At 37.6% G+C, this 14,306-nt stretch overlaps 1 protein-coding gene across 3 annotated transcripts in view; it reads left to right on the top strand.

The window, feature by feature from the left end:
• The window catches only part of LOC129770008 (zinc finger Ran-binding domain-containing protein 2), a 32,948-nt gene extending 21,229 nt beyond the window's left edge, over positions 1-11,719 (top strand). For 2 of the 3 annotated variants that reach the window (XM_055772586.1, XM_055772588.1), the window contains exons 4-5: positions 9,665-9,850; positions 10,751-10,881. In XM_055772586.1, the coding sequence (XP_055628561.1) occupies positions 9,665-9,827 (163 nt within the window). In that variant the 3' untranslated portion in view covers positions 9,828-9,850; positions 10,751-10,881. Of the gene's footprint in view, positions 1-9,664; positions 9,851-10,750 lie in introns of all 3 variants that reach the window. The other variant, XM_055772587.1, reaches the window with a different exon arrangement.
• Positions 11,720-14,306: the final 2,587 nt, after the last annotated feature.

Consider the following 14,306-nt stretch of genomic DNA (forward strand, 5'->3'; position numbering starts at 1 on the left):
ATCACATTATTGGAAAGATAAAATGAAGATGTTTTTCCTTCAACCTCCAAACATTTCTTTCTCCCGTTTGTCGTTTTTGCGTTCGCTAATCCTTTCTCACAACACACATTTCTCGTTAGAGAAATTGTTGAGTAAACATCGTTTGCCAGTGCGCATAGAGCGGGAATTCTTCAAGATCCATTGCACCTCAAATAAATTTCCGAAAGACGTGGTCTTACTTTGATCGCACTCGATTAAAAAATCCAAACCGAAATTATTTGGTCGCAGCATTATATGAGTACGAAGCAAATAATCGCTCGAAAATTACATGATTTTCGAGATGTAAAAAATTTTCCGTTTTTCATGTTATGCATCCAATATCGGATACGAAAATCATCTACTGATGGGGAAAAATAATATTCAGAAGCTTTCCTGTTAATTGCGATTGATTGAAAAATCACAAAACCAAATGTATTTGGTTGCAGTGTTGTATGGATAGAAAACATTAAAATAAACTCTTTCGCATGAATGTATTTTTCAAGTCCCAGGGGAACTGGTAGATTATTTTTCAGCAACGATGATAGCAACGAGGGTTCCGCGCGTGTATGTGTGTGTGTGGCGGCTGCTCCGATGTTTCAAGCGGAACCGTGGCATCACTCTCCTCCTGATGGATTCCCTTCTGGCCCAAGGTGCACAAACAGGCTCTTGGTGACACCGTTCATCAGAGCTTTCATGATAAACGAAGTAAGCTTCATCATAACAGCGACAACATGCTCCAATCGCTGTTCAATTATAACTGAGTGGGTTTACGAGCGGCGCTCGCTTATATACCGATTGGTGATTTCAATAGCCTGTTTTGAAAGCAATTTTAAGGCTATTGAAACGAGTTTTTGGATGAAAAAGTAACAAGTATATAACGCGTAGACATTTTATCTTTCGAATGAAGTGTTTATCAAACCATTTCGTTCAGTTGTTTAGGAGCTATTAACGCTCAAAATCTCGGTCTCCGGCGTAACGCTTTCGTTTTCGAAACTTTGATTTTACACCCCGGTATAGAAATGAAAGACGTAGTCCTACGTCAAAAAAAGAGTGTAAATGAAAATATAATAAAAAAAAAAGTGTAAAATGATCTCCCTGGAACGATGGAGATGGATTGTCGACGAGGAGCGATACATGGCTAGGCGAGTCAAGGTCAAAACTCAGCATACCGCTGAAAAGGAGAGAAGTGATTCGGCATCCCAGCCGGATAGTCACAGGAAGGAAGAGGACGACGAGTCATGCGGAAGGTCAATGATCGAAGGTGTCGGGTACTGTAGGATGATGGAGAGAAAAACAACAATAAGCATTCGAGAGTATTGGAAACGTGGAGTGATCAATCTGGCTCTAACAAATCTGGAATAAAAGCTGTGAAGAACGTGATACAACTAAATTCCATAATTGAGGTAATGCAAAGGTTGACGCAATAAGACTACAACTACCTCCATAACGATTATTTATCGCCGAAAAATCTGAAGTTGAATATAAACAGAAATCACATGATACTAAAATGAAGATCGAAGATGAACTAGAAGAGATGACATAACATTATATTGAAAGCTAAGATTGCTGCCGATATACCTAAACTTCAGTATGATTGAAGAAAAAGCTGGAGAAGGAAAGGATGCAACCCAATGGGGCAAAAATGGTGACATGGAATAAAATGAACGCAAACACTACAACCGAAAAAAAAAATCAAATAAAACTTTATGAGTCGGTTGAACTATTGGGCCGTTGGAATGTTCAGGGAAGGACCGCAAATACACGTATCTGGTGGAGAAAGACGGATGAGACTGCGCAACGCGGAAGAAGACAAGCAGCAACCCACACCTAGTATCAGAGACCAACCAATTGATGAGTCACAACGGAAGACGGGAGCAGCTGAGGAACAAGAGGAACGACTGTATGAATTGATATAAAGAACCATAAATTCCTATATTATATTTTAATTAAAAGAAAAAAAAAGTGATGTAAACAGTAAGCCAATATTTTGTTTTGTTTGTTGTGAATAAACAAATATAGGATATAGGAGTATTAACCCGCACGACCCAGTTTTAGGGAAAACTCTGCAAGTTTCCCCTAAAACTCATTGAGTAGGGGGAGATGTAGCGCCCTTATTTAATTTCTAAGTCCCGCTTATGTCGAACCGGCCCCACTTTAGTTTTGTTTATTCGCCAAATTTTCAGGGGCAAGTTCAACATAGCGGTTTTGATTGTACAACAGGGGTTCGCGCAGAGTCAGCACCACGGAAACGTGTGCGAACGATTCTAGCGCGACCGGAAAAATTAAGTTAGTAAATAAGAAATTGTGATTGTTCAACATAGCGGTTTGGTTATACAACAGGGGTTCGCGCAGAGTCAGCACCACGGAAACGTGTGCGTACGATTCTAGCGCGACCCGAAAAATTAAGTTAGTAAATAAGAAATTGTGATTGTAAACAAAAGAGGTTAATAAAAAGTACTGAGCCAGTCGGGCGCGGGGAGCAGTGCGCAGAAACTAGTGCTACATCGGCGTTTCTGAGGAACAGGTATAGATGGAGCAGAAGATCAGGATCACGGCTACCTAAGATATCCCGGACGGGGATATCCGATTGTCTGCCTTGTGCCCTCAATACTCTGGAGAGCTGAGAGCGGGCAGCATGAAACCGGATACACGACCAGACAACATGCTTGATGTTGGAAATCGATGTTGAAAAATTGAGATAACTATTTCTATTTTGTCACCCTAAATCATCTATTTATTTTGTTGAATTTTTATGAATCAATGATGTCAAGTTTACCCGCCTATCCCACAGTTGACGGACTCCCTGATTTGTCTGGAATCTTCCAGACTTTCCGCACTTTGCCTAGATTTTTCCAGATTTAGAAAAAAATTCTGCAATCACATTCGACTTTATTGGGTTGGTTTGGAAAGCTAGTTTGTGCTAGTTCTATTGAAAGAGTTATTCAAAATGGCATCTTTGATCTCTCCAAAGGGATTGGGAGGCCAGACTGAACAGGCTTTCTCAGAGCACTGATAAACATGCTGGTTTCTACAAAGTATGTAGTGAAGACATAAAGTGTCTTGGAGGATTTAAGGAATTCTTGAAGCGTGCAGCGACTGAGAAGCAAAAAAGGGCCTGCTGTAATCACGAACATTTTCGAAGATGGTCAACACGAGGAGCCCATTAGTCATTTGCGAAGCAATCCGTTTAGTTTGATTGCCGACGGATCGACGGATCTGTCGAAGAAATAGTCACTAGCCTTAAGGTAGTCGTGCACTGTTTGTCCGCAGGTCAAATAATTAACATTTTCTGACATATAAAGTTTGGTTTGAAATTTGTACAAACACTATTTTGTTTGTCACTCTTCAATTATCAACAGTGGCAAACAATGTCAAACATCAAACATGGAAAAAATTCGACTGAAATATTTAAGATAACCTAACCATGTACCGACAGGTTCGGAGAACAAACCAACACATATTTCAGGTATCAAATAACTGAATAGGGGAGGTGGGGGTAAAACGGACATGTTAAGAAGAACTTTAATTATATCTTTGGAAACTCATGTTCCCCAAAACTTTTATGCAGTTCCTTGCAATTCAATATACTGTTTTTCTACCTTAATTGACCAAATATTTTACAAAAAAGTATTTTTCAACTTTTTTTACTGAAATTAAAACAGACCGAAAAGTACAACATTTTTTTCGATGCGGGTAATATGTACATTAGGGTGTCAATGAATGTATGGGAAAAAATCGACCCTAAAATTTCAAAAAGTTACCCTATACAAAATGTTCACCACCTCGGAGAATGCCGAATTTCAGATCAATCGGACTTAAGGGAGAGTGGCGCAAAGCGGTCAATTTTTGAGTTTTTTGAAAATCGAAAAATCACCCAAGGGGAGAGTGAAGGAAATCGGGGTTTTCGAAAAAATAAAATTTTGATGCCGAATGTCTTAAAATTGCATGAAACGTCGAGATCTAGTGTCATCTCGAAAAATTTTTTTTGTCAAAAATCGGCTCTCTTGGCCAAATGCCTTATGCCAAATGTCTTAAAATTTCATGACACATCGAGATCTACCCCTTGGGTGATTTTTCAATTTTCAAAACACTCAAACTTTGACCGCTTTGCACCACTCTCCTTAGGTCCGATTGAGCTGATATTTTGCATGGAGTGTTTTTTCTAGGTGGTGAACATTTTTTATGGGGTAACTTTTTGAAATTCGAGATGACCATTTTCATTGGCACCCTAATGTAGAGGAACTGGTACAAATTCGGTACCCCGTGGGTAATTTGGTACCCAAAACCCTAAATATCTGTGTTTCTTAAAAAAAAATCGAGTTTTGTTATTTTTGAAATCTCCAAAAATTTTCATGTGCGTCTTTTGAAAAATCATTAAAAACCGAATAATGAGCCGATTTTAAATATTAAAGCTGATTTGGATCAAGAAATTGCTGTTCTTCAACGAATTTGAGTAAGTGTATCGAGATTTTAATCACAAATTTCAAAGATTTCATTCCAAAGTGTAAATTTGGTATGCGGGTAGTTTGGCACCCCAATGTAAACATAGTGTTGATGATACATGCCCATGCAACTAAGCGACTTTTGTAAAGGATTTTGATTCGTTTTACTTTTTTAGTTAGAAATAAATCGAGATGAAATTTGTTCACTTTTTCTTGAAAAATCGTTTTTTTGTTCCTCTTTGTTTTGTAAAATTGCATGCTTTTTCGCCAAAGTTGAGTTAATTTACGTAAGATAGTGTACTTCACTTCTATTTTGTATGAAAATGTCAGAAAATACATTTTTCAGTGATTTCAGGACGATTCTTTTAATTTAAAAAAATAAAAAAATGGGGTGCCAAATTTATACCCAATGGGGTGCCAAATTTATACCCAGGTACTCGAATTTGAGTTGTTTCAATTATATGCTCAAAGCTCCGAGCCAAATCAAGATTTTTGAAATCGGTTTGCGAGGAAATGTTCGCAATAGATCCCTTCATAAGCTGACGTAATATGAAGAAATTGGCCAAGAGCTAAGTCCAAAAAACAGAATAATTAAAAAAAAATCGAATTAATTCACCTAGGAGTGATATCGTGCTTTTCAGCAGTATAAATGGACAGACCTTCAACTATTTTGCTTTTGATTCCAGTCAGCTTCTAAACAGTCCACATTTGGCGATTTGATTTCCATTTATAGACGCAGGGCATTCCTTAGGAATAGATTAAACAGACTTTTTATTGTCCATCTCACTCCCACTGGCTCCGTACATACATAATATTGCTTCTTTGTTAACTTATTATGCTATGCTTTTGGACATTTCGGTCTCATTTATCAGGATTATCTTTTTCGTCCAGTTGAATTTCACGCTGCGATTCTATCGTTGCTGCGATCAGATGACGAATCCGAATAAATACAAAACCGTTTCCGGTTTTGTCGGGCTTTCTGCGAGTCATTTGTATTGAAGAACCATCCGATTCATTATTTTCCCTACTTAAATAATTGTTATTAACATCATCCATGTGAATGTTATAACGGTTTAATATTTTTTTTTGACAATTTTTCTTGTTTTTCTTGAATTTCATTCGTGTAAGCGATTCGCGATGACAGCGGTACGGTGTCGACATTAGTTAGATTAGTTGCCCCGAAAGCAGTTTTAAATTGCTAAAATTTTTATGATTTTTTTTTGCGTTATTTAATTACATGAAGTACGTTGTCCTGACTCTAATTTAACTCACTATTTAATTCTAACTTACCATTATAAAATTATCTTTAGACACAAGTTTTGTACGACATTTTTTCACGACTTGTAGGCAAAAGAGATTTTAATTTACATAGAGTACTAATTCGATTTGGGAAAAATAATTTTCATTCAAATTTTTTATTTTAAGAGTGGGTTCATTCCTTCTACAAACTCATATTGTTATGCTCACTCCCCCTATTCGTAGTACGAAGCTGAATGCCGTCAACCCGAATAACGAAATTAAACGAACATCTTACAGATGTCTCCGTAGGAGAGGAAAAATAGTGCAGCAATAAACTAGATTTTCATTATGATATAAATACTTTATAGTATGGAGTTAATCAGATTTGCTTCTGACATAAATGATTTATTATTCAATGACTAAACAGATTTTGTAATTTAGTGGTGGTAATACTTATTATTAAAGAAATTGGTTTTGAAAAAGTACAGCTAGAAGCTAATCAAGTGCTTTGATATTAAAATATAATAATATTCAAAAAATTGAGTTAATCGATTTGGCAAGTGAAGCATCCATTCTATGCTTCGGTCAAACAGAGTATGAGCACCTTCAGTAGCCAGAGCTAGCTATTGGAAGGATGGTATACTGTTCACGAATGATTGCTTACATATATACAGGTTACCGAAACGGATTCTAGAACGTTGTATGACGAGATGATTTCGTTGTTCAAGAGAGACAAAATTACATACCAGATTTATTTGTTTGTGCTCCCGTGGCCGAGTGGTTAGCGTCATAACTAACATGCCGGGTGTTCGGGTTCGATTCCCGTTCTGATCGGGGGAATTTTTCTTCAAAGAAATTTCCTTCGACTTGCGCTGTGATCACGCGTATTCTAGATCTTGCCACTCAGAATGCATTCAAGGCGTGTTATTTGGCATAGAAATCTCAACTAAGTACTAATAAAAAAGACGCAAGTAATACTACGTTGAGACGGCGAAGTTCCTCTAGGAACGTTAGTGCCATTGAAGAAGAAGAAGATGTGGCTGATAGAGCAAGAACCATGACTTCACCAGGTAACTCACGTGGCGCTTTGCTTAAAAGAGATTGTCCATGTTTTAGCTGCAGTTCCTTGTAGGCTAATAAGTGCAATGAGATTCAGGAAATTCTTGAATTGAAAGTCTTGAAATTGCTGCAAAGAATGCTTGACAGATATGAACCACTCCGAATCTGCTTTGGATTTGTGAAACATATCAATCATCTTGAGAACGCTAAAGTGGTAGACTAATATTTATTTGACATATTTGTCATTTCTACTCAAAGTGATGGTGCACCCGTGGCTGAGTGGTTACCGTCTCACATTATCATGCCGGGTGTTCGGGTTCAATTCCTGTTCTGGCCAGGGGATTTTTCGTCAAAGAATTTTCCTTCGATTTGCACTGTGGTCACGCGTATTCTAGAGCTTGCCCCTCGGAATACATTCAAGGCGTGTTATTTGGATTAAGAAATCTCAATTGAGTATTAATAAATGACGCTAGTTGAATGCATACGTTGAGACGGCAAAGGTTTCACAGGGAACGTTAACGCCATTCAATAATAACTCAAAGTGATAAACAACATGAACAAGCTATTTCAAAGTAAGAGTTTTATCGATTCTTCATTCAAGCATTTTTCGACTTTTTCGCACGGTCGGGTTCGCAAAGATCTTAATAAAGCTGCGTTTGATTAACAAAATTACGAGAGCTTGGAAAATGTGTAGGTTAGAACAACGGTTAAACTACTCATAAGGGGGTACGTAAACGATGGAAAAATGCGAGGCTCAACGAATCTAAGGCTAATGTACTGCATCAGTTTCAACTTCAACGACTGGTTAATGATAAATCGCCCAATGTTATCAAAAGAAAACATCAAACCATTCTACGGCTTTCTGATAATGTTCCTAATCTGGTTCCCACAGAAATTATTCTGCCAATTGATGATGAATTCAGAGAGCTACGCAATGTTGATTTTAAAGACAATTCTCCGGAAAAACGAACGAATGTAGTCATGTTTTGTGGTAAAGTTCTAGTCACAACTACCCGTGGTGGTGAAATGGCATTCCCGCAATTAAGAAAATTTATCAAAAAAAAAAAATGGACACCAAAGAAAGTGGTTTGGTGCACATGTCTGCAACCATCAAGTTTAAGTATAATGCGTCGATAAAGACATTTCATTGTCATTGCTCGACAGCAAACCGTGTCCGCTTTTGCAAACATCAAACGATGTTCTCATGAAAATGTTCAACAAAATTCGCAATTGAATATTAAAAATATCGACAACAATCCAGACAAATCCAGACTTTTGATTTTCCAGTATCCAGCACCTGGAAATCTCAGCTTAAAAGTGTGCCACATATTATTTGCGAATTATTGGGGAAGGAGGTCAATTGATTGATGTTCTTTGTTTATTTAAATTCGTAGTACCTACTCTTACTCGACCAGTATTAAAATTATTTCAAAATATCCACAACAAACTTTACATTGTAATAGAATATCCTTGTAACGCCATCAAAAGATATTCATTCTAAATGGAAAATTTAATCATCGTACATAGTTTTATGAAAAAATGTGTTTATTTGTTTCTAAAATATATTCTTTATTTGCTTCATGCATACAAGCTCAGATTCCTATTCGCGAACATAGAGCCGAATATCCGGCTGCCAATAAATTAGAAATATTTTTTTTAAATATCTCGAGAATGGCTGCATTTAGAAGGAGATTGATAAAGAGTACGTTTCAAAATCAATATTCTATAACTCCTTCTAAGACACTATTTCGGTATTTCGGACTCATAGTTTTTGAGATATAAATTATCAAAGATTTCTTTTACTAAAATCGATACGCCCTTTTCCAAAGTTACACTTGAGTGAAAAAATTCCCAATTGCTGTGGAAAACTCAACCCGAACCAACCCGAACGGAATACAAACTTTCATTCGAATCAAAAATACCCATGTTTTGTCATTTGGAATTGCTCGTATTTTTCGTAGCCAAAAAGTTAGACATGTCCTTATAATTTCCTCTACAGACGTTATGTTTTCATCGTGACCTCGGAATGAAATTAAATTTAATCACTTGGAGTGCGTCAATCCGACTGCGAAACGGAAGCATGGATCCCCTACGCGTGCAAAGCTAAATATGCACGAAACCGACACTAATAAATTGGCAATCTACTACGTGTGAGTGCCGATCTTTTTGTACTTTAACACTTTCATCGCCCAGGGCAATTCGGTCAAGTTTCTTGCGGGGCCCAAATTCAACTGTCGGGGCGCTAGAGAAATAAGCGATTAACGATAAAAATGAATTCGGGTTCGATTCAGGACTACTTTTCTGTTGAATCCGAATGAAATCCACCGACTATAAATTAGAAAACTTGTAAGAATAATTTTTCAGTCAATTATACAGTGTTGCCAATGATAATGAAAAAATGAAATTCAACCGAACGTACTTGCTCTATATACTATATTCGATGACGATGAATAACTACAATTTTATGGAATATTCTGTTCAATCGATTGCGAAGATTCTGTGAATATATCATACTAAGAACATTTGTTACATTTGTGGGAAAATAATCGTCATAAACTATATCACATTTGGGAACTCCGATTTTTCACGTGATTCGTTTTCATCGTTCTTTGCGCTTGGTAGTTAAAAAGCTAAAAGAAGAAGCAAGTTGCAAGTTTTTTCTGTGAATGAGAACAATAATTGCGCAACGCGGATAAGCCCCTGTTTATTCAAAAACATTTTTAGACACACATGTGTTTTTTTTTCATCCTTTAAATGTTCACCGGACGTCGTGATAGTAAATCTGAAAGCGAAGAGAGTAGTGACGATGAAATAGTGCGATTTTCCAACAGTACATTTAAAATGTGATTTTTCACAAATAAATATGTACCACTAGTCAAGCCCTTTCATTTGATACTCATTTATAGGGCTTTAATAAAATATGTAGTCCGCCATTTTGTAGCCGCTGCCATCTTGGATTTTCAAGATCATGGAATACGCAGTTTTAAAACGACAGCAGACATAAAGGCGTGCTCCAAATTTCAGATCAAGCGGTCAACAGGAAGGAGGCTAGGACAACCCTACAGATAAACATACAAACGTATTTGCAACAGGTAATGCTAAATATAACCGTTTTAAACTATAATATAAAAACAATATTTTTATGTTTTTGATTTTTTGATTATTCTACGCAACCCATATTTACATTTAAGTGCCTATTCTATCAAATTCCGTTTAAAAATCCTATTCAAATTGAACGAGAAATGTGTCACCCACATCTGAGTGACGGGTCCTCCCAGGAAATACACCCGTTACCCAGATATGGGTGACGGGGCGATCAAAGTGTTAATATACAGTCTGGTGCACAGAATAAATGCACAAACTAACGTCGATGACACCAAAGCTATATGAGAGCTGCTATATGAAAGCACCTTACGCAAAGCGCGCCGATATGATAGCGAATCTGGAGCGTGTATAGTTCTCTGATTGAACTCACAACTGTTCTCTGCTCTTGTGAACGTGCAGAGCTTTCGATGCACGACATCATTGCCAACTCATTGGCAGTCTAGTACAGAGCTCCAACATAATTCTAGCAATCTGTTTGTAAATATACGTAATTCTGGTGCACTACTGGAAGTGCGCGGACTGGGGAGAGCGTAAATTAAGTGGTGGGAATATAAACCAATATACATAATTGTGGGGTACTAGCGAGAATGCGCGGAATATTCTATGATAATAAGCATAGTATGGGCACTACGCTTTTTTTTAAATATTAGATTGTGCAGTGCACAAGGTGCACATATGAACGAGACGCCACTGTTATTGATTATAACATCTCTGCGATTCAGTAACTTTCACTCGATCAATGCGATCGGCCTGCTCGGCTTGCTAAGCATAGGACTAACGATAAGAATTCTGTTCGACTCGAATTACTAATAGGGTCCAATGTTACTGATTTGTATACCCCTTTCATCATCAAGGAACTAATCATATTACTAAACTTATATTTCCAGTGAAAAAAGCGATCGTAATCGCAGTCATCAACCCAACATTCGTATACGGTCGAGGTCTCGTTCATCGCAGAAAATGGAATGCAGCAGCTCATCCTTTCGTCATTAACCACTTGCGACGCAAAGAAATTAACGGTTAAACGTGTCAGAACAGTCGAATGCAAATCAACATTCTCTGCAACAAACGCCTGACGACGACGTTTTTGACACTTCGCTGGCGTTTCGGTAACAGAAGCATCTCGACGTGTGCGTGGCCGTATTTCCATTGCAAATGGTTAACATCCACATAATCGGATATGGTAATATAGATCATCGTGAAAAGCAGACGCTTCGTGCTTCCTTTTTCTTCTAATTATTCTGTTTCCAATCTTGTTGAATACATTACAAGCTCTTGCATCCATATGTATATAAAAAGCAATTTAAAGATAGAACATCAGCTTCTTGAATTTCGGAACACACTATCCGTCTGCTTAATATTATAATCTATGTTCAATTAATATAGAAAATTCAAATCATGCAAATAAGAAAAAATCGTAAAATTAAAACCATCCCAAACTAAAATTGCGGATTCATACACTTGCTTTCGAAAATTCTGGTTGAATACAGCTGAACGAAAATATTCAATGTACTGGTTATTTGTTTCAGGTAAATGTTTTAACCCGATACTAAATATGTTTTATATCCATCCAATACTCTTGAAGCTCACAGCAATCAAAAATGTAAGTACAGGAAACATATATCACGTCGAGAAGACTATCTGAAATAAAAAAGAACTTGTAAAACAATCAGATCATCCCATTCTAGAAAGGCTTTGCTTTGGAGCGCACGTTGTGTGAACTTCGTTCATTTGATTAAGGAAAAATCAGAATTTTGACTCTAAAATGATGAGTATTTCAATTAGTTCTCAAAGTTTCATTCATTTATTGAATTTGTTTGGTAACTACAACTTAATACCGAATATACTGTATAGTACGCAAAATTCACTACGATGTTTTAGTACATATATTGTGGCAACTTCATTCAAGACCTTGCGAAAAAATAAAGATTGAAAACGAGTAACTCAATTACAGGTTGATTAAACATTTATTATGCAACGATAGCCGATCGGATGTTTCTTCTAACGCTTCAGCGGGTGAAGAATCCTGGAAGCGAAAACCACTGGCCGTTCAATTTTCCTCTCTCATTTACTTAGCACAGAATTTCTTTGTTTGATTTGAGGAATGAATCCTTACAATGTAGGTCGCCAGCTTATTCATAATATCCATGAGAATCAGTATAATCATAGTTAAATAATATAACTAAATCAGCAGTCATATTCTTCGGTTATGGAACGATTCGCAGGTTGGCCACCACCAAACCATCTTTTGTGATGACAAAGTCCAAAAATGTTACTTAGTTCTTAAAAAAATAACACTTGCCACTCGATGCTTCTAGTGTTACGGTTCTACTTTCAGTTTGTCTTTTGAGCATCCGGTCCCTTCAAAATCGAAAGACACCCTAAATTTTTTTTCGACCCTGTTAATTTGTTTATGTTTACAGGCTCAATTACATGGATTTTAAGGACCCAAACACTCAACTTTTTTAAGGGTGCCAAATCAGAAAACAGGTCTCGTTTATAACTATTATTATATTATAACGATTATAACGTTAATAACTATTTTTGCCGCGAACGGATTTTGGCGATTTACATATCAAACGAATCAGAAATTCCTCAAGATTTTGATATGCTATGCATTACAATCACCTGGTGTGTAAATGAATCAAATTCATGAAAACTATAAGCGTTTCCATTTTCCCATATATTTGTTCTGCTGACTTGTGAGCTTTTCTACCCATGCCGTCAATAACGAGCAACAAAAGGGAAATCGTAAGATTTGAAGACTCCGTGAACAAAGGAAAACAAAAAGAACGAAGGGGAATATTTGCCTAGAGTATAAACAGTAGATTTCGCTGAGGCAAACTTTCAGTATCGTTCTAGATACGAAGCAATGAACATCGATTCCTTGTTTTGCGCCATCACATGTCTTTGTTTCGTATTGAACTGTGGACGTGACCAATTACTTATACACTGATGCCTCTGGCATTCCAACCATTGCATCATACTGATGCCATTGCATTAATGTTTTGAGTTACACAATTGTGTGCAAGAAAATAAATGTTCTGGAATTTTGCCTGTGATTTGGTTTGGCATGACGGTAGCGAAACTCTCTCCACCAAGGATCACAGCTGGACTAATCTAGGCAATATTAAAAGAACAGGCTTCTGTGGAGAACAGCACAAAAAAAGAGATGAGTGTGTGTATTTAGTTGCTTCAAGCCATCGTTATATGGGTAATTGTGTGTATACGTGCGTGCTTCATAACCCCTACGTGAAAATAGTGCATCTTCGCTACGCTGAGACCTTATTTGTATCTGCTCCCGTGTGCATTGGCCTTGTCACGTTGCAACAATCACCTAATTTTTTGATAGTATGATTGACAATTGGTTGATTGAACTGACGCTATGGCGAAGCAGGCGTTAAGGTTGTACGTCAAGAAATTCGAGGGGCTGTATCCGAGACACGACCGCTTAGGACGCAATCTTTTTTCTTTTGAAATTTATTGGTTTATCATGGTTTATCGGATATTATTTGCGAATACGTCGAAATTTCATAAATAACTCTTTAGTAAAAAGTTCCGGGGACTCTGAAAAGCATTAATAGTTTGCGTGGTTTTGTAGAATCATTTCGAGAAGCAACGATCTATTTATGTCTTTGCGAGAACAATACACTAATTGGTCATATGTCGCAATTTGTTTATTTATATCAATGCACGCATTGCACTGAGTATTTAACGAACTGGCTGCTCAATACTCGCTGGAACAACCTGAAAGAAGCAAGTACCAGCATAGCAGAGACCGTCATCGGGTATGACCAACGTGGACAACGGAACGAATGGTTTGACAACGAGTGCCGAGTGCTTCAGAGCAAGTATCTTTTGTGAGAGTGTGAGGAGTGAGTGTAAGTGTGAGTGTGAGGAGATGTGTTGTGAATGCAACTACTGTGCCACCTATTTGTAAAGAGGGATGTAAAGAGGAAGCTGAACGGTGGTAGGCACAATTTTTTCATGTTTTCATATGGCACTGTAGAGTAGGCCTGATGACGGTTTACTTCGTTAAAGGGAAGCCTGATGAAACGTAGCTGTATAGGCTGAAGAAAAGGTGAATCTGTAATTGTTCGTTGGGAAAGCTGAAGTAGATGGGTTGTGGTATTTCGACTCAGGAGCTACTTCCCATATGACAAACGACGCGTCTCTCCTGAAGAACCTGAACAAATCGAAACAGTCAGATGTCCGTGAACGGAAAAGGTGGCTGGGCGAACGTTTCGCAGGACAACGTATACCACGTACCATCACTAGCGACAAACCTGCTTTCTGTAAGTAAAACTACCGATTTGGGGTTTCAAGTGTCGTTTGATAAGAATGGGTGCAGAGTCCTGAAAGGCGAATATGTGCTTCTGGTAGGCCAACGTAAGGGCGGCCTATATCATTTGACGCAGTTTCAGGAGCAAGCCAATTTAGCAG

This window comes from Toxorhynchites rutilus, chromosome 2 (assembly GCF_029784135.1).
Source record: "Toxorhynchites rutilus septentrionalis strain SRP chromosome 2, ASM2978413v1, whole genome shotgun sequence".
Taxonomy (NCBI): domain Eukaryota; kingdom Metazoa; phylum Arthropoda; class Insecta; order Diptera; family Culicidae; genus Toxorhynchites; species Toxorhynchites rutilus.